This window comes from Salmo trutta, chromosome 25 (genome assembly GCF_901001165.1).
Source record: "Salmo trutta chromosome 25, fSalTru1.1, whole genome shotgun sequence".
Taxonomy (NCBI): domain Eukaryota; kingdom Metazoa; phylum Chordata; class Actinopteri; order Salmoniformes; family Salmonidae; genus Salmo; species Salmo trutta.
Window position 1 is genome coordinate 42,278,423 of NC_042981.1, and position 21,539 is coordinate 42,299,961.

Below are 21,539 nucleotides of genomic sequence, written 5' to 3' on the forward strand. Positions count from 1 at the left end.
GTGTGTGCTGTGTCATGACTGTCCTGATCAGGTCAGGTTACAGGAGACCACAACCCTACAGATTATCTCTCACCCCCAACAGAGGAGGAGAGATCTAGGGGTCTGAAGATGTGGAGGTTTTATGACCCCTCACGCCCATGATAAATCTTAGGCCACAGACCAAATCCTTTGTCCTCTCACTATAGAGAACTGGCCTCAGAACATTAAACATGCAATAAAGGGACTTTGGAACAATGGTTTCCATCAGCCACAATGGTGGTCATGACGATAGATGGAATATGAAAATGTATGTCATTTTTGTCTTGTTGTTAAAGGTTAATAGATGACGTTATTACGAAAACATTGTACCTTTAAGAGTTTTCCCAGTATATGCCTGATACATTGTACGTTGTGTGGAAAATGTCCAATTCAAAGAGAATGTTTTGGTAAAGATGAAATGTGAAGTTAGTTGTCTAAAATTGGATTTGAGTCAAATCTAGGCCTTGCCTCTTAATGTGGTACGCCCAGAGAATTGCCCTAAAGGCGGTTACGCCCACTTCTGACCCGAAGGTATAAGACATGTGAGTTAAGAATTAACATATTAGACTAAAGTGACCCAGGCTGCAGCCAAGGTCTAACAAAGTCAACGAACCCCAAAACGCAACACAAGGTTGAAGACAAATCTTTTTCTACCCAAGCTACGGATGAGTAGCTGTGTCTAAGCGGGTGAATTCAAGCCGAACCACCTAGCCTCCACTCTTCATCGAATCGTGGTATCTACGCTGTTTCATTCCTACGCTGTGAGCTCTGAGCTACAGAGCTGTCTGTCCTCAGACGACACTATCAGAGAAAGGGGGAGAAATCAGACCACTAAGCCAAAAGGGACACTGACATCGTGAGGACAACCAGAGAGTTGCGCCGGAGAAGTGCGTCATTGAGAAGCCCTGACCTCCAACACGTAATTACATCATTATATTCTGACCCATAAGAGCAGCAGTTCGGGGCAAGGTTAGGGTTATAATAAGGATAGCTGACAAATGCACCCAAATGTATATTTCTCTCGTGTACTTTCCTTTTTTCTCTCTCTTTTAAATCCCCATTTTGGGTAACACGCGCCATAGTGTGTTGGCCCGTTATACTAAGTCCTAATCAATAGCCTAGACTGTGTTTTGTGTATCTTTTATCATCATTTTAGCTTGCTAGTAAATAAATAATCAACTAAGATTGGTGTGGTAAACTCATTGGTGGGACCCGGGTCCGTGCAGATTCCTGGATTATGCGATGTTCAGAATGAGACTATAGAGGAAATTGATTAATTAGCGACGGTTGTAAAATCGATATTCTGATATTCTTTGAGTTCATTTGGGAAATAGAAACTCAATAAAACTAATTTTCCCATGGTGCCCCAGGTTAATGAGTTAATATTTGCTTGATTCATTGCATGATTCATTTAATCACGCAATTACCGTAATTTCCGGACTATTAAACGCACCTGAATATAAGCCGCACCCACTGAATTTAAAAAAAAATGTTATTTTGAACATAAATAAGCCGCACATGTCTATAAGCAGCAGGTGCCTACCGGTACATTGAAACAAATGAACTTTACACAGGCTTTAACGAAACACGGCTTGTAACAAAAATAAATAGGCTTTAACGAAACACGGCTTGTAACAAAAAATAAAAAATTAGCAGTAAGCTTTAGTTGTCTTTTTGCACTGAGTCAATTCCTCACGCTGCTGTTTCCAACGTCTTATCATCGACTCATTAAGACCAAGCTCCCGTGCAGCAGCTCTATTTCCTTTTCCAACAGCCAGATCAATCGCCTTCAACTTGAAAGCTGCATCATATGCATTTCTCCGTGTCTTTGCCATGATCAGGGTGACAAAATTACTACCGTAATAAGAATGATGGGAAGTTTGAGAGTGCTCAATTTAATCTAAACAGTAAACCAAAAAGTTGTTTGACCTTAACCCGTTCGGCAATTTCATTGGTCTAATGAAAGCTTCATGCCACCAAAAAACTGAGCACGTCACAGAATGTGTTTTTTTTTGGAAGAAAAAAAATTGAAAGCGGGAAAAATCCATATATTAGCCGCGTCATTGTTTAAGCTGCGAGGTTCAAAGCTGGGAAAAAAGTTGCGGCTTATCGTCCAGAATTTACGGTATAAACCGTTAATCATTCGATGAGCAACAGTTGTCACATTAACTAATACAACGTCACGACAGCTGTGTGCATATGTGAATGTGCAGCCTGGTCATCCGTGATACAAGTCAGTACTCAACGTCCGTCCATGTCTGGGGATGTCGGGAGATGATGTGGAAGCTGGCCACTAGGGGCAACAGTAAGCGCTGTTACCTTCAAGTAGGTTTTCGGTTTTGCTTTGGGAGGATGGGCATAAGCATCTGCCTCTGGTGCCAAAGGTTTGATGTTTGAATCCAGTGATAGAAAGTTGTTTTTTATATTTTTGTTTTAAGCCTATCCCAAGCCTTAACCCTTACCTTAACCATTCAGAGTTAATGCCTAACCTTAAAAATGTGGAGTTAATGCCAAAACTTAACCTTTAAATACTTTGACACTTGAAGTTTGGAACAACTGAGTCCCGTGTGGCTCAGTTGGTAGAGCATGGTGTTTGCAACGCCAGGGTTGTGGGTTCGATTCCCACGGGGGACCAGTACAGAGTAAAAAAAAAAATATATATATGAAATGTATGCATTCACTACTGTAAGTCGCTCTGGATAAGAGCGTCTGCTAAATGACTAAAATGTAAATGTAACTTCGAAATTTGATGTTTGAGAAATATGGATGAACGTCTGAGACTGTGTATTTGTGTAGACACGCTTCACCTGCCATCAAAGGCGATTATTCCCCGAACACAAAAGAAGCTACCGCTTAATACTTCTCATGCAAATTACTGTATGGGGAAAGTTTGTTGTCATTGGCAAACCCTCACTTCCTCCTCTTCTCTCTCTTTTTAAGATGCCATTCATTCTCTTGCTCCTCAAATTTTGGTATAATGAATTTGGCATTCTGTCCCCTTCCTCTCTCCATTACTTGCTTTTTCTCCGAATACTTTCTGGGGAGTCACTCTCAGGACTCTAATGTAAACAGAGGACTCTGTGTTGCTCCACTTCCAAGTTCCAGCATGCTTTTGTTTCCCCTGGGAGGATTAATTGACAGACGGTGCCAGGGCCTGTGGGTTTGAGTGGCGTAACTGCCGACGTCACCGGGGGCTAAGCTGTTGATCTGCTTGTAAAAGTCTGTTGTAGAAATAACAGAAACCTAACAGGGTTTCTGGCCATCATGAGTTAATGAAGTGGTCTCCGAGAAGGAGTGCTGATCTAGGATCAAGTCCCCCCTGTAACTTTGTACATTATTAACTAAAAGGCTAAACTGATCCTAGATCAGCACTCTAGATTCACAGGCCCAGGGGCTGTATGTATCAAGCATCTCCGAATAAGAGTGCTGATCTAGCGTCATGTCTCCTCTGTCCATGTAATGCTATTCATTATTATCTAAAAGGCCAAACTCATCCTAGTTCAGCATTCCTTCTCGTTATGAATACAGACCCTGGTCTTTCCTGTGGTCTGAATAAATGGACCCAGCATGTAGTGACTGGGTAAGGTCTGACCAGCTCTTGGCTGGTATTTACTGTAATACTGTTATGGCTTATGGTTAGCCTAATGGAGGTACATTTTATGAACTACAAAGGATATTGAGATTAATGGCTACTGTGTGTGTGTGCGTGCGCGATTACTTGCTCTCCACTTTTAGTCTGGGCTGCATCATGTTAGCTCCTCACTCATGCTGCACAGAAGTTAACACACTTGAATAATGCGGCAAGGCATGTATAAATGTTTAAACTGTTTTATTACTGTTTGTAGAACACTGTAAAGCTAAAAGATACCGGTAGCGTCCAGCTTTTGCTAGCTTACAGCTATCATCAATTAATTACCCTGGTACATTGTTTGTGATAATATGCAAACCGTAATGCAAAATAATACTGATTTCAAAGCTGATTGCCAGCAAAACGTTATTCATTAACTTAATCGTTCTCTCTCACAGGCCTCTCCCGAACATTATATATTGCAGCGGTTTCCAAACTAAGGGTCGCAACCCCATATGGGGTCGTCTGATATGAAAATGGGGTCGTGGGAGAATTTCTAAAATCCTGAAGAAAAAAATAATACAGTAAAAATCCAAACAGTACCAGTCAAAAGTTTGAAATAATACAGTACCTACTCATTTGTTTAAATTTTTTTAAAATAATTTACATTGTAGAATAATAGTGAAAACATAAACTATGAAATCAGGAGTAACCAAAAAAGTGTTAAACAAATTCTTCAATAAAAATATTATTCAAAGTAGCCACCCTTTGCCTTGATGACTGCCAAGAGTGTGCAAAGTGTTCTCTCAACCAGCTTCATGAGGTAGTCACCTGGAATGCATTTCAATTAACAGGTGTGCCTTGTTAAAAGTTAATTGTGTAATTTCTTTCCTTTTGAGCCAATCAGTTTGTGTCGTGACAAGGTAGGGGAGGTATACAGAAGCCCTATTTGGTAAAAGACCAAGTCCATATTATGGCAAGAACAGCTCAAATAAGCAAGGAGAAATGACAGTCCATCATTACTTTAAGACATGAAGGTCAGTCAATATGGAAAATGTCAAGAACTTTGAAAGTTTCTTCAAGTACAGTCGCAAAAACCTTCAAGCGCTATGATGAAACTGGCTCTCATGAGGACCGCCATAGGAAAGGAAGACCCAGAGTTACCCCTTGTGCAGAGGTTAAGTTCATTAGAGTGAACTGCACCTCAGATTGCAGCCCAAATAAATGCTTCAGAGTTCAAGTAACAGACACATCTCAACATCAACTGTTCAGAGGAGACTGAGTGAATCAGGCCTTCATGGTCAAATTGCTGCAAAGAAACCACTACTAAAGGACATCAATTAGAAGAAGAGACTTGCTTGGGCCAAGAAACACGAGCAATGGACATTAGACTGGTGGAAATCTGTCCTTTGGTCAGATGAGTCCAAATCTGAGATTTTTGGTTCCACCTGCCTGACCAAAGCCCTTCTCCCCCGATTTGCTCAGCATGGCCGGGCAGCCAGCTCTAGGAAGAGTCTTCGTGGTTCCAAACTTCTTCCATTTAAGAATGATTGAGGCCACTGTTCTTGGGGAAAGTCCCCAATGCTGCAGAAATATTTTGGTACCCTTCCCCAGATCTGTGCCTCGTCACAATCCTGTCTCGGAGCTCTACGGACAATTCATTCAACCTCATTGCTTAGTTTTTGCTCTGACATGCACCGTCAGCTGTGGTACCTTATACCTTATACATATATTCTTGCCATAATATGGACTTGGTCTTTTACCAAATAGGGCTTCTGTATACCTCCCCAACCTTGTCACAACACAACGCATTAATTTGTGAAATTTCTTTCCTTCTTAACTTTTAACAAGGCACACTTGTTAATTGAAATGCATTCCAGGTGACTGCCTCATGAGGCTGGTTGAGAGAATGCCACGAGTGTGCAAAGCTGTCATCAAGGCAAAGGGTGGCTACTTTGAAGAATCTGAAATATAAAATATATTTTATTTTATTTAACACTTTTTTTTGGTTACTACATGATTCCATATGTGTTATTTCATCTCATGCAAGACCAAGGGAGTAATCTATCTCATCACCTGTTCATGTGGAAAAGCCTATGTAACTGGAATATCAAATTTACAGAAATGTTCACACCCTTTACTCAGTACTTTGTTGAAGCACCTTTTGGCAGCCATTACAGCCTAAAGTCTTCTTCGGGATGAAGCTACATGCTTGCCACACCTGTATTTGGGGAGTTTTACTCATTCTTCTCTGTAGATCCTCTCAAGCTCGGTCAGGTTGGAGCGTCGCTGCAGAGCTGTTTTCAGGTCTCTCCAGAGATGTTCGATCGAGTTCAAGTCCTGCCTCTGGCTGGGCCACTCAAGGACATTCAGAGACTTGTCCCGAAGCCACTTCTGCGTTGTCTTGGCTGTGTGCTTAGGGTCATTGTCCTGTTGGATTAAATTACCCTAATGTTCCCCTTCCATCTAAAAATCAGGCTGTAATGTAACAAAATGTGGTAAAAATGGTCTGAGTACTTTCCGAATGCACTGTGTGTGTACATACATACATACAGTTGAAGTTAGACGTTTACATACACCTTAGCCAAATACATTTAAACTCAGTTTTTCACAATTCCTGACATTGAATCCTAGTTAAAATTCCATGTCTTAGGTCAGTTAGGATCACCACTTATTTTAAGAATGTGAAATGTCAATAATAGTGAAAAGAGTGATTGATTTATTTCAGCTTTTTCTTTCTTTCATCACATTCCCAGTGGTTTAGAAGTTTACATACTAATTGAGTGTATTTGGTAGCATTGCCTTTAACCTCTCTAGTACATGTGGGACGAACTCGTCCCACCTACGTAACAGCCACTGAAATCCAGTGGCGCGATTTTTGAATCGTTAGAAATGCTATAACTTCAATTTCTCAAACATATGACTATTTCACAGCTATTTAAAGACAAGAATCTCGTTAATCTAACCCCACTGTCCGATTTCAAAAAGGCTTTACAACAAAAGCAAAACATTAGATTATGTCAGCAGAGTACCCAGCCAGAAATAATCACACAGCCATTTTTCAAGCTAGCATATCATGTCACATAAACCCAAACCACAGCTAAATGCAGCACTAACCTTTTATAATCTTCATCAGATGACACACCTAGGACATTGTGTTATACAATACATGCATGTCTGTTCAATCAAGTTCATATTTATATCAAAAACCAGCTTTTTACATTAGCATGTGACGTTCAGAAAAAGCATAACCACCGCAAACTTCCGGTGAATTTACTAACAGTTTGCTAAATTACTCACGATAAACGTTCACAAAAAGCATAACAATTATTTTAAGAATTATAGATACATTACCCCTCTATGCACTCGATATGTCCGATTTTAAAATAGCTTTTCGGATGAAGCACATTTTGCAATAATCTAAGTACATAGCCCGGCATTACAGGGCTAGCTATTTAGACACCCACCCAGGTCAGCCTCCACCAAAATCACATTTCCTATAAGAAAGATGTTCTTACCTTGCTTGTTCTTCATCAGAATACACTGCCAGGACTTCTACTTCAATAACAAATGTTGGTTTGGTCCCAAATAATCCATCGTTATGTTCCAACAGCGACGTTTTGTTCGTGAGTTCTAGAATGCTTTTTCGCGGTGTCGCGCATGGCGCATTGGCGTGTCAAAAATGTCTAAATATTCCATTACCGTACTTCGAAGCATGTCAACCGCTGTTTAAAACCAATTTTTATGCCATTTATGTCATAGAGAAGTGTTAATATTCCGACCGGGAGTATGCATTGAGCCTAAACAGCCGAATAAAATTTCTCCTCAGAAGCGACTCATGCACGCGCATCATTGAAAGGTCCTCCGAGCATCCACTTACAAAAGGCGATAATATATTTCAACCTGAGGTTCCCTCGTAAACCTTCAGTTATTTCGCGGGCTCTGAGAGCCTATTGGAGCCCTGGGAATTGTCACGTTACAGCTAAGATCCTTACTTTTCAATAAAAAGAGGTAAGACGCACGACTCCTTGTCAGACAGGGTACTTCCTGCTTGAAACCTTGTCAGGTTTTTGCCTGCCATAGGAGTTCTGTTATACTCACAGACACCATTCAAACAGTTTTAGAAAATTCAGAGTGTTTTCTATCCAAACCTGAACAATAATATGCATATTCTAGCTTCTGAGTTGGTGTAGGAGGCCGTTAAAAATGGGAACATATTTTTTCCAAAATTCTCAATACTGCCCCCTATACCAAACAGGTTAACTTGTCAAACGTTTCGGGTAGCTTCCCACAATAAGTTGTGTAAATTTTGGCCCATTCCTCCTGATAAAGCTGGTATAACTGAGTCAGGTTTGTAGGCCTCATTGCTCGCACACGCTTTTTCAGTTCTGCCCACACATTTTCTATGGGATTGAGGTCAGAGCTTTGTGATGGCCACTCCAATACCTTGACTTTGTTGTCCTTAAGCCATTTTGCCACAGCTTTGGAAGTGTGCTTGGGGTCATTGTCCATTTGGAAGACCCATTTGCGACCAAGCTTTAACTTCCTAACTGATGTCTTGAGATGTTGCTTCAATATATCCACATAATTTTCCTCCCTCATGATGCCATTTATTTTGTGAAGTGCACCAGTCCCTCCTGCAGCAAAGTAACCCCACAACATGATGCTGCCACCCCCGTGCTTCATGGTTGGGATGGTGTTCTTCGGCTTGTAAGCCTCCCCCTTTTTCCTCCAAACATAACGATGGTCATTCTGGCCAACCAGTTCTATTTTTGTTTCATCAGACCAGAGGACATTTCTCCAAAAAGTACGATCTTTGTCCCCGTGTGCAGTTGCCTACCGTAGTCTGGCTTTTTTAAGGCAGTGGCTTCTTCCTTGCTGAGCTGCCTTTCAGGTTATGTCAATATAGGACTCGTTTTACTGTGGATATAGATACTTTTGTACCTGTTTCCTCCAGCATCTTCACAAGGTCCTTTACTGTTGTTCTGGGATTGATTTGCACTTTTTGCACCAACGTACGTTCATCTCTAGGAGACAGAACGCGTCTCCTTCCTGAGCGGTATGACGGCTGCGTGGTCCCATGGTGTTTATACTTGCGCACTATTGTTTGTACAGATGAACATGGTACCTTCAGGCGTTTGGAAATTGCTTCCAAGGACGAAGCAGACTTGTGGGAGGTCTACAATTAGTTTTTCTGGGATTTTTGCTGATTTACTCTGATTTTCCCATGTTGTCAAGCAAAGAGGCACTGAGTTTGAAGGTAGGCCTTGAAATACATCCACAGGTACACCTCCAATTGACTCAAATTATGTCAATTAGCCTATCAGAAGCTTCTAAAGCCATTACATCATTTTCTGGAATTTTCCAAGCTGTTTAAAGGCACAGTCAACTTAGTTAAACTTCTGACCCATTGGAATTGTGATACAGTGAAATAATCTGCCTGTAAACAATGGTTGGAAAAATGACTTGTGTCATGCACAAAGTAGATGTCCTAACCGACTTGCCAAAACTATAGTTTGTTAACAAGAAATTTGTGGAGTGGTTGAAAAACAAGTTTAAATGACTCCAATCTAAGTGTATATAAAGTTACGACTTCAACTGTATGTACAGTACATGCCTTCAGAAAATATTCTCACATCTTGACTTTTTCCACATTTTGTTGTGTTACAGCCTGAATTTAAGATGGATTAAATTGACATTTTGTGTCACTGGCTTACACGCAATACCCAATAATTTGAAAGTGGAATTATGTTTTTAGAAATGTTACTAATGTTTTGTACACTCAGTGTAGATGTTTGCACTTTTGGTGACTTGACCTACATTGTATGAGCTATGAAAATGACAATAACTCACGATTCATTGCTTTTATGGTATATGGGCGCGATTCTTATGAAATTGACAGCAGTAAGATTTCAGTTGATTTCACCCTAAAACTTTGACTGTAGCTTTCAAATTATATTTCACTTTCTATTTTCTGACAAAACAACCACTCATAGTTTAACAGTATGAGGCCAACAGTATGATGCCATCTGACCATCTATTCTTCTTTCTCAGATCGGATTTTTGGCTTCTGCGATTTCAGTTGGGCCTCTGTGGATATTAAGTAGTTTATACACAGTGAAAAATGTTTTGGAAGCAGTGTAGTATTTTGGCAGCTGTGTAATCTTTTGGAAGTGGTATGTACCATTGTTTGCCACGTTATTAATGCTATTGTTGGTTGAGTTTACATGTGATCATTTATGTAGACAGACACTCTCTTAGATGTCATTGTGCATCATGGCTTTATGATAACAGATGCACTAAGACCTGCTGTGCTAGGCCTACTTTTCAAGTTGAGTGTCATTCCGTTTACCAAGGCAGTCTGTACACTAATGTTATGCACCCTTTTAATGTCTTACTCATGTCGGTTAAATATTGTCTGTGTGTTTGTTCTCTGGTACACTCGCCCCTCTGCTCTATTGATTCTCACTCTACGAGATGTAAGGTGTCAAAGGGGGAGCGCGCGCGTGTGTGTGCGCGCGTGGGTGTGTGTGTGTGAGACTTGTGCGCAATGTGTGTGCATGTAAACTCCCAGCAAACTTGGCAAACCCAGCAAACTGTTTTCCCCACTCGGTCTCCCTCCCCAGACGTACGGTATGGGTGGGGAGAGCCTGCGCTGCCTGACAGAGAAGCTGCGCATTGTGGTCCACTCCCTGACCATGGGCATCCAGGTCCGCTGGAGGGTGAACCCCTACGACGGGCAGACTGCCACCAGGCTGCCAGCCAGCGTACTGCAGGTGGTGCTGGAGCTCATCACCTCCGCCAAGGGCCTCTTCTCTCTGCTCAACAGGTACATTAAACAACCCTGTTTTACATCACTTCTATGATGATTTAGGCTGTGTTTTATACAGGCAGCCCAATTCTGATATTTTGGCCAATTATTGGCAAAAGAGCTGATCCGATTGGTCAAAACACCAATTAGTGGAAAAAATATCAGTTTGGCTGCCTGAGCACTGGACTGAGTTTCACCCCAGTCTGGGGGTGTAAAGTATGTAGTAGTTTATAACTTCAATGTATTATAATAAGGGTTAATATATACTCTTAGGCTGTAACCAATCACTATGATGCTATACCATCATATAAGGTATTACATTTGCATAGAAGCACAACATGTTGCCTACTACGTTTCTAGTTTGGCTTCGATTTTTTTTTTATGGACATGGGTTGGGTAACAGCCATTACTAGGGTGACAGCACAGTGGTTCTCCCTTTGGGTAAGGTGATTGGACAGCCTTTAGAGGCCGCAAGATTATGATATGTTGACAGTCATCCTACTTCTCGTGCTGGGACTTGGGATAGCTAAAGTTGTTGTTGGGCCTTTTTGCTTTGGGTATACACATAGTGGAAGTGCTCAGCGTATTTGTCATGCCTTGTTGGGTACTCAATGGAGGTCTTTGGAATGCTGATATTAATCTCTTACTTTGCAAGCTCCTCTCTCTCTCTCTCTCTCCTTTCACTTTCCTTTCACTGTACCACCTCTATCCTAAAGTTATGTAGCTATGATATTTCCCATGGTTTGTGTTCCAACCCTATCATTATACTGTACCTGATTTGCTTATCCTCCCTCATGAATGCATCATTCAGTTGAGCCATTTCTTTGATTTCCAGATTCATTCATTTATCCCTTTCTCCATTCATTTGTCCACCCTGTGTTGAAAATACGTATTTTTGGTTGAAAAGACATTGTGCTCACTGTCTGTGTCCAGGTACCAGTTTGCCCAGCTGAGTGCTTACACGACCAGTAGGAACATCATCACCCACTGTAAAGAGCTGGGGACCACAGTACACAAGGTACGTCTACCGCTCCGGTAGGCATCAAACAAAACAGACAGAAACCAGGAGAAAGACTTGTTTTTATGAAATAAGAAATACTTGTTTTCATTTTGCTACAGATATTAAACTGTAGCAGCCGCACATGTGATGAGACAACAAAGTTAGTGCCAAAAGCGTCCGTGCAGATAGTCCAGGTAGCTATTTAGTTAACTATTTAACTAGCTATTTAGTAGCTAGCTATTTAGGTAGCTATTTAGTAGCTAGCTATTTAGTAGCTAGCTATTTAGGTAGCTATTTAACTAGCTATTTAGTAGCTAGCTATTTAGGTAGCTATTTAACAGCTAGCTATTTAGTAGCTAGCTATTTAGTAGCTAGCTATTTAGGTAGCTATTTAACTAGCTATTTAGTAGCTAGCTATTTAGGTAGCTATTTAACTAGCTATTTAGTAGCTAGCTATTTAGGTAGCTATTTAGCAGTCTTTCAGGCATGGCTGTTCATGTTTTCTTAGTGTAGGCACTCACCGTTTTATACCAATTTTGATTAATGTCATTTATCTAATAGGTAGGAGTAACCTAACCAGGAAAAACTGTAGGCCTTATAAACAACATTTTGAAAAATTACACATTGAAAGTGAAGTGCGACGTGAATTAAATATTCTAGTTTGACCAAACAATACATACCAGACAAATTTAGTTTTTAGAGGAAGCGTACACGAGGCAGGCCAGCTGCTTGTGATTTTAAAAAGCATGCAGCCAACTTCCAAAGAGGAACCACCACTGTGTTTGTTTGGTTTTCTAGTTTAATCAGCCACCTAACACAGCACAGCAACAGTAATCTCACTCCTCTGCTATTGTGAAATGCTTGTATAAGCACCGACCATGCATGCATTCTTTATCTCCAGCATACTTTGAATAGTTTAGGTTTAGGCACCTTGAAGAAGCACAGGTTGACTGCCGAAGGAGTTTTTTGTTGTTGATATTCTGTTTTGTATTTTTGTGATGGGGAAATTTTGTAAGAATGGGGAAGATGGATGAATGTGTATTTAATGTAGGGTTAAACTGGTTCCTTGTGACTCGTGAGAAAGACAGCCCTGGATTTTTCCGTAGATAGTGCCTGGGGGAGGAGAGAGAGTTAGCTAACGGGGGAGGGAGTGAGAGCGGGGACAGAGGAGAGAGAGAGCTGATGGAAGGGTTTACTGAAACTCAACTTGTAGTTCACCTGCTGTGACGTGCAGTTGTGAGACACAGACAGACAGAGGGCGAGAAAGAGGACCCAGGGTATTATATTTAGTGCTCTTAGTTTCAGCCCTATTTGCAACTCTGGATTGTCTCCAGCCAAAGTAGGTAATTACACCTCTAGCTGCTTTGCTTCTTTCTTTATTGCGTTGCAGTAGCTAACTGGTTTGTCTGCTTGTTTGTGGTGCGCACAGTTTGTGTCAATTTAGACATAGTCTTCCATAATTTTAAGTTGATTTTCTTGTTGAAAATTGCTTTTGCTTTTTGTTTTGCTCTCTTGCTTTTTTGTGGTCCTCTTTTTTTAGTTGTTCGCATAAAACATAAGAGACATGATAATAGACTACCTCTTCTTCACAAATCAATGCAAAGCGCTTTAAAACAGACTCAAAAGCTTTGCCGTGTGCACACTCGTTCAGTACATTCACTGTGCTCCAACGGCAATAATAGCACATTGTTGAAGCCAATTCATGAATATGACTGACTTTCTCTGAGTAAGCAGCATAGAAATATAATCTACAGTCTACTCACACTATTTCTATGGTAAGAACCCACTACCCCTTAGAAGGGAAAGAAGGTGGGAAGTGAGTGTGAGATGGGGTCTGCATTAGAACAATGAAGGCCCTTGAGGGATGTTGATGCTTTCTAAGGGTATTTTGTCCAGCCAAATTCTGGCTTGTTGGTTGTTGTTTTTGTGTGAAGTCTGTCCAAACATGAGACTTAAAGTAATTAGTAAATGAAACTTTGTCAGACTTTGTCATTACGCCAGATTGTTTTGACGGTGGATTGTTCTACGCTGAAGTTACTGGTCATTGTTTGGTTGGTTCCTGTTTTTGGACCCGGTGACCAACCACTGCCTGCTTCTATTGTATGCTTAGGGGTAAATTGAGCCATCTCTGTTTCTAGGAAACCATACACAAAATGCATAATTTAATTTTAAAAGTACAAAGTGTTGGTTAGGTGTTAAGCCTGTGTTAAAAGATGCTTAAAATGATTCAAAGACAAACAAGTGATTTGTGTTGAATTGTGTTTGGGGAAATAAAGATGGTTTATTAGACATAGACATGGTTTAAAAGTTACTGGGAATATTTCATTCAGTACAGAAATGTGTAGGCAGCGTAGCTTACCCTGTCCCACGGCTCTAATTACCCCATACCCGGGGTAAGTTGTGCCAAGAGACAGCTTGTCCAACGAAAGCAATGATTTAAAAATGTTTACATGAATTTTGATTATTTCCAGGGATGCACAACCTGCTCAAATATATGTAGACATTGTTAGAAAGAATACTATATTTCCCTTGACGGAGTGATGCTAAATGTAAAAAAAATCGCTCAACTTACCCCACTCTACCCTAATAATAAATATATAGGCCATTTAGCGAACGCTTATATCCAAAGCGACTTACTGTACACGTGTGCATACATTCTAGGTACCGGTGGTACCGGGAATCAAACCTACTATGCTGGTGTTGCAAGAGCCATACTCTACCAACTGAGCTACAGAGGACCTATAGTCATATTCCTACTTATGATAGAGGCCTATGTGTGTCATTGAGAGCTGCTGGATATTAGGGGACACGATCCAAGACTCAGGTGCTTGCAGAAGGCAGATTTGTAAGTACAATCACTTGAGCCTCAAGGCAAGGTAGCTAAGACAGAAAGGATGGAGTGATGTCCTTCATAGCAGTTTTGTACAGCGGTTTTGTAATTTAATTTTTTTTTAAAGCGTACAGTATGTCTGAAGTTTAAAAGAATTTCTATTACACTCAATAAAAATAACTTAGGACATCCAGACAGGTGGGTTGGTCCTCTCTGCCCATCTCTCAAAGCATCATTTATCAAGTTGATAGCTCTAGTAAGATCAGCAGAATACACGCACACGCTCACACACACCCCATCCCCCTCCTCTGCCTACAACAAGTTAGCCCTTGGCAACACACGCAAATGTCAAATCTCATGCGACCTTGTTTCAGAGACTGATGCTTTCAATGATATTACGTTTCTTGTTTCTAGAGAATTGGTTAACCTGTAACAAGAACAAGGGCCAGACAGATCACGTGTCATCCCAAAAGACACCCAATTCCTATATAGTGCACTACTTTTGACCAGAGCCCTATGGGCCATCCTTGTTTCCTTGCTATGTAGGGAACAGGGGTGCCATTTGGGACGCAAACCATGTCTCTCAGGGTCCTCAGAAAATAAAGGACTCTCTTTCATTTCCTGCATGTATGAAAACAGTGCGTGCATGAGGTGTATGCATGTGTGGTGCATTCATGTCTGTGTGTGTGTTTTATGTTTGTGCTCGTGTGTGCGCTCTCTCTCTGTCTCTCTGTAAGTGCGTGTCCGCCCGCCTCCCTCCCTCCCCACTCACGGGATTTATTTTCTTTGGTGCCCTGAAGGATTTTGTTGGGCCAGGAGTAAGCTGCTGTGATCCTATAGTGCTCCACTGACTAGTGGCTCTGTAGGAATGTAGTGGATAGGCTCACTCGGTACTCCTCTAACTCTGTAGAACTGGAGAGTACAGGACAAGATCGAACTGGAACTGGTTAGAGCAACAGCAACAAAGTCCACTACAGAGAGAGGTACATACTGGACAGAGAGAGTGCGTGTATGTGTGTGGGGGGGAGAAAGAGAACAGAAATTCTCAATTCAGCTAATTTAAACGTAGAGAGTTGCTTGCAGGAGTCGTATTGAGGTATGTGAGAAGGAGATGGCTAACATAATGCAAAGCTGTTAGTGTTTGCATCGGATAAGTTTCCAATGGCCTGATTAGTAATAATACAGAAGCTTGACAGTATATTGGCTACTGTAGTTTAGAACATTGAGTATGGCTTCTCTAAGATGTTATGCAGCTTGGAGCTTCTTACTACGGGGAAAGGGGGATGCCTAGTCAGTTGCACAACTGCATTCAACTGAAATGTGTCTTCTGCATTCTACATCAGGGAGGTCTGGTTAGTGGTCTGGTTGACATACTACAGTGCATTCGGAAAGTATTCAGATCCCATGACTTCCTCCACATTTTGTTACGTTACAGTCTTATTCTAAAATTGATTATATATATATTTTTTTTTAAATCAATCTACACGCAATACCTCAAAATGACAGTGAAAACAGGTTTCTAGAAATTTTAAACGGATACCTTAATTACATAATTATTCACACCCTTGAAATTGAGCTCAAGTCCATCCTGTTTCCATTGATCAGCCTTTGTTTCTACAACTTGGTTGTAGTCCACCTGTGGTAAATTCAATTGATTGGACATGATTTGGAAAGGCACACACCTGTCTGTAAGGTCCCGTAGTTGACAGTGCATGTCAGAGCAAAAACCAAGCCATGAGGTCAAAGGAATTGGCTGTAGAGTGCTGAGACAGGATTGTGTCGAGGCCCAGATCTGGGTAAGGGTACCAAAAAATGTCTGCAGCATTGAAGGTCCCCAAGAACACAGTGGCCTCCATCATTCTTAAATGGAAGAAGTTTGTAACCACCAAGACTCTTCCTAGAGCTGGCTGCCTGGCAATCGGGGGAAAAGGGCCTTGGTCAGGGAGGTGACTAGAGTTCCTCTGTGGAGATGGGACAATCATCTCTGCAGCACTCCACCACTCCACCAATCAGGCCTTTATGGTAGAGTGGCCAGACGGAAGCTACGGATCAGTAAAAAGCACATGACAGCCCGCTTGGAGTTTTCCAAAAGGCACCTAAAAGAATCTCAGACCATGAGAAACAAGATTCTCTGGTCTGATGAAACCAAGATTGAACTCTTCAGCCTGAATGCCAAGCGTCACGTCTGGAGGAAACCAGGCACCATCCCTACAGTGAAGCATGGTGGTGGCAACATCATGCTGTGGGGATGTTGTTCAGGGACTGGGAGACTAGTGAAGACAAGCATACAGCCAAGACAACTTCGGATTTGCTTCGGGACAAGTCTCTGAATGTCCTTGAAGGGCCCAGCCAGAGCGCGGATTTGAACCCGATCGAACAGGACTGTGGGCTCTCCTCCGTGGCCTCCGTGAGTAAGACATTTAAACATGTTAACCCTTGCAAGGCTGCCGGCCCAGACGGCATCCCTAGCCGCGTCCTCAGAAGCATGCGCAGACCAGCTGGCTGGTGTGTTTACGGACATATTCAATCTCTCCTATCCCAGTCTGCTGTCCCCACATGCTTCAAGATGGCCACCATTGTTCCTGTACAAAAGAAGGCAAAAGGAACTAAACTAAATTACTATCACCCCGAAGCACTCTCTTCTGTCATCATGAAGTGCTTTGAGAAGCTAGTCAAGGATCATATCACCTCCGCCTTACCTGTCACCCTAGACCCACTTCAATTTGCTTACCGCCACAATAGGTCCACAGACAATGCAATTGCCATAACACTGCACACTGCCCTATCCCATCTGGACAAGAGGAATAACTACTTCAGAATGCTGTTCATTCAGTATAACACCACCCTCCAAGCTCATCATTGAGCTCTGGGTCTGACTTCCTGACGGATTGCCCCCCAGTTGGTAAAGGTAGGAAACAACACCACTTCGCTGATCCTCAACACAGGGTCCCACGAGTGCATGCTCAGCCCCCTCCTGTACTCCCTGTTCACCATGACTGCGTGGCCATGCATGCCTCCAACTCAGTCATCAAGTTTGCAGATGACACAACAGTAGTAGGCTTGATTACCAACAACGACGAGACAGCCTACAGGGAAGAGGTGAGGGTCCTGGTGGAATGGTGCCAGTAAAATAACCACTCCATCAATGTCAACATAACGAAGGAGCTGATTGTGGACTTCAGGAAACAGCAGAGGGAGCATGCCTCTATCCACATCGACGGGACAGCAGTAGAGAAGGTGGAAAGCTTCAAGTTCCTCAGCGTACACATCACTGACGATCTGAAATGGTCCACCCACACCTCTTCAACCCCAGGCGGCTGAAGAAATTCGCTTTGGCCCCTAAGACCCTTAAACCTTTTCGAGATGCACAATTGAGAGCATCCTGTTGGGCTGTATCACCGCCTGGTATGGAAACGGCTCCGCCCGCAACCGCAGGGATCTCCATAGGGTGGTACGGTCTGCCCAACGTATCACCGGGGGCACACTGCCTGCCCTCCAGGACACCTACAGTACCTAATGTCACAGGAAGGCCAAAAAAATCATCAAGGACACCAACCACCCGAGCCACGGCCTGTTCACCCCACTATCATCTCGAAGGCGAGGTCAGTATAGGTGCTTCAAAGCTGGGACTGAGAGACTGAAAGAAGCTGTTTTTCTCAAGGCCATCAGACTGTTAAACAGCCATCACTAGCCGGCTACTCAACCCTGCAACTTAGAGGCTGCTGCCCTATAAACATAGACATGGAATCACTGTCCACTTTAATAATGGAACACTAGTCACTCTAATAATGTTTACATGCTGCTTTACTCATCTCATATGTACAGTACCAGTCAAAAGTTTGGACACACCTACTCATTCAAGGTTTTTTTCTTTATTTTTTTAAATGTTTTACATTGTAGAGTAATAGTGAAGACATATAAACTATGAAATAACATATATGGAATCATGTAGTAACCAAGAAAGTGTTAAACAAATCAAAATGCATTTTATATTTGAGGTTCTTGAAAGTAGCCACACTTTGCCTTGATGACTGCTTTGCACACTCTTGGCATTCTCTCAACCAGCTTCATGAGGTAGTCACCTGGAATGCATTTCAATTAACCTGTTAGGGTATAGGGGGCAGTATTTTCACGGCTGGATAAAAAAATGTACCCGATTTAATCTGGTTACTAATCCTACCCAGTAACTACAATATGCATATACTTATTATATATGGATAGAAAACACCCTAAAGTTTCAAAAACTGTTTGAATGGTGTCTGTGAGTATAACAGAACTCATTTGGCAGGCAAAACCCTGAGACAGATTCTGACAGGAAGTGGATACCTGGTGTTGAATTGACTTTAAGCCTATACCATTGAAAAACAAAGGGAAGGAGGAATATTTTGGCACTTCCTATTGCTTCCACAAGATGTCCCCAGCCTTTACAAAGTGTTTTGAGTCTTCTACAGTGAGATCTGACTGAAGAAGAGCGTTGGAACGGCGATGGCCCATTAGACACCTGGCGCGCGATTTGATGGTGGGTACTCTCATTCCGAAACGTTTTAAAAGAGAACCCAATGGTCCGCCTTGAATTTTATTCATGTTCTGGTTAAAAAAGGCCCTAATGATTTATGCGATACAACGTTTGACATGTTTGAACGAACGTAAATATATTTTTTCCGTTCGTGATGTGAAGTGAAGTCCTGCTGGCTTAGATCATGTGCTAACAACACGGAAGTTTTTGGACATAAATGATGAGCTTTTTTGAACAAAACTACATTCGTTATGGACCTGGGATTCTTTGGAAGTGACATCTGATGAAGAGAATCAAAGGTAATGGATTATTTACATAGTATTTTAGATCTCTCCAACATGGCGGTTAGTCTGTATCGCAATGCGTATTTTTCTGGGCGCAGTGCTCAGATTATTGCAAAGTGTGATTTCCCAGTAAGGTTAATTTTAAATCTGGCAAGTCCATTGCGTTCAAGAGATGTAAATCTATAATTCTTTGAATGACAATATAATATTTTACCAATGTTTTCTAATATTAATTAATTATTTTGTTGTCATGACTTGACTGCCGGTATTGGAGGGAAACGATTTCCTGAACATCAACGCCATAGTAAAACGCTGTTTTTAGATATAAATATGAACTTGATAGAACTAAAAATGCATGCATTGTCTAACATAATGTCCTAGGAGTGTCATCTGATGGAGATTGTAAAAGGTTAGTGCATAATTTTAGCTGATTTTATGGTTTTGGTGACGCCTGTCTTTGAATCGACAATGCATTACACACAGCTATTATCAATGTACTCTCCTAACATAACCTAACTTTATGCTTTCCCCGTAAAACCTTTTTGAAATCGGACAACGTGGTTAGATTAAGAAGATGTTTATCTTTCAAAGGCTGTAAGTTAGTTGTATGTTTGAGAAATTTGAATTTTGACATTTATTTGGTTTCAAATTTGCCGCTCTTGAAATGCACCTGCTGTTGATAGGGTGCGCCACGGGTGGCACGCTAACGTCCCACATAGCCCCAAGAAGTTAACAGGTGTGCCTTGTGGAATTTCTTCCCTTCTTAATGTGTTTGAGCCAATCAGTTGTTGTGTCAAGGTAGGGGTGGTATACAGAAGATGGCCCTATTTGGCAAAAGACCAAGTCCATATTATGGCAAGAACAGCTCAAATAAGCAAAGGGAAATGACAATCCATCATTACTTTAAGACATGAAGGTCAGTCAATACGGAAAATGTATAGAACTTTGAAAGTTTCTTCAAGAGCAGTTGCAAAAACCTTCAAGCGCTATGAGGAAGCTCCCGCGCTCAGGTCTGTTCAACGCTGGTCCGGCCAATCGGATTCCACGGTTCAAGATTGCTTCGATCACGAGGACTGGGATATGTTCCGCATTGTGGTGAACAACAACATTGACATACGCTGAGTGGGTTTATTAGCAAGTGCATTGGCGATGTCGTACCCACAGCGTCTATTAAAACATTCCCAAACCAGAAATCATGGATTGATGGCAGCATTCGCGCAAAACTGAAAGCGCAAACCACTGCTTTTAATCAGGGCAAGGTGACCGGAAACATGACCGAATACAAATAGTGTAGCTATTCCCTCCGCAAGGCAATCAAACAAGCTAAGCGTCAGTATAGAGACAAAGTAGAGTCGCAATTCAACAGCTCAGACACGAGGTAAGTGGCAGGGTTTACAGTCAATCACGGACTATAAAAGGAAAACCAGCCCCGTCGCGGTCTTGCTCCCAGACAGACTAAACAACTTCTTTGCTCGCTTTGAGGACAATACAGTGCCACTGACACGGCCTGCTACCAAAACCTGCGGGCTCTCCTTCACTGCAGCCGACGTGAGCAAAACATTTAAACGTGTCAATCCTCGCAAGGCTGCAGGCCCAGACGGCCTCCCCAGCCGTGTCCTCAGAGCATGCGCAGACCAGCTGGCTGGTGTGTTTACGGACATTTTCAATCAATCCTTATCCCAGTCTGCTGTCCCCACATGCTTCAAGAGGGACACCATTGTTCCTGTTCCCAAGAAAGCTAAGGTAACTGAGCTAAATGACTACCGCCCCGTAGCACTCACTTCCGTCATCATGAAGTGCTTTGAGAGACTAGTCAAGGATCATATCACCTCCACCCTACCTGACACCCTAGACCCACTCCAATTTGCTTACTGCCCCAATAGGTCCACAGACGACGCAATCGCAATCACTGCACACTGTCCTAACCCATCTGGACAAGAGGAATACCTATGTGAGAATACTGTTCATCGACTACAGCTCAGCATTTAACACCATAGTATCCTCCAAACTCGTCATCAAGCTCAAGACCCTGGGTCTCGACCCCGCCCTGTGCAACTGGGTCCTGGACTTCCTGATGGGCCGCCCCCAGCTGGTGAGGGTAGGTAACAACATCTCCACCCTGCTGATCCTCAACACTGGGGCCCCACAAGGGTGCGTTCTCAGCCCTCACCTGTACTCCCTGTTCACCCACGACTGTGTGGCCATGCACTCCTCCAACTCAATCATCAAGTTTGCAGATGACCCTACACTGCGTGCACAATTATTAGGCAAGTGAGTATTCTGATCTTATCATTGTTTCTATTCACATTTTCGAACTCCAAACCATATAAATTTGAATGCTTATTGGATTTAATCATTTTCAGGTGATATGTATTTGTGTAATGAGGGAGGGTGTGGCGAAAGTGAATAACACCTTTATATCAAGGTGTGCATAATTATTAGGCAGCCTCATTACCTCAGGTAAAATGGGCCCAAAAATAAATTTAACTGACACTGAAAAGCCAAAAATGTA

At 42.1% G+C, this 21,539-nt stretch overlaps 1 protein-coding gene across 1 annotated transcript in view; it reads left to right on the forward strand.

Annotated features, from left to right (window-relative positions):
* The window catches only part of LOC115162587 (connector enhancer of kinase suppressor of ras 2), an 88,305-nt gene that overhangs the window by 6,082 nt on the left and 60,684 nt on the right, over window positions 1-21,539 (forward strand). Inside the window, exons 3-4 of the mRNA XM_029714039.1 lie at window positions 10,213-10,415; window positions 11,331-11,415. Of these exons, the coding sequence (XP_029569899.1) occupies window positions 10,213-10,415; window positions 11,331-11,415 (288 nt within the window). The remainder of the gene's footprint in view (window positions 1-10,212; window positions 10,416-11,330; window positions 11,416-21,539) is intronic.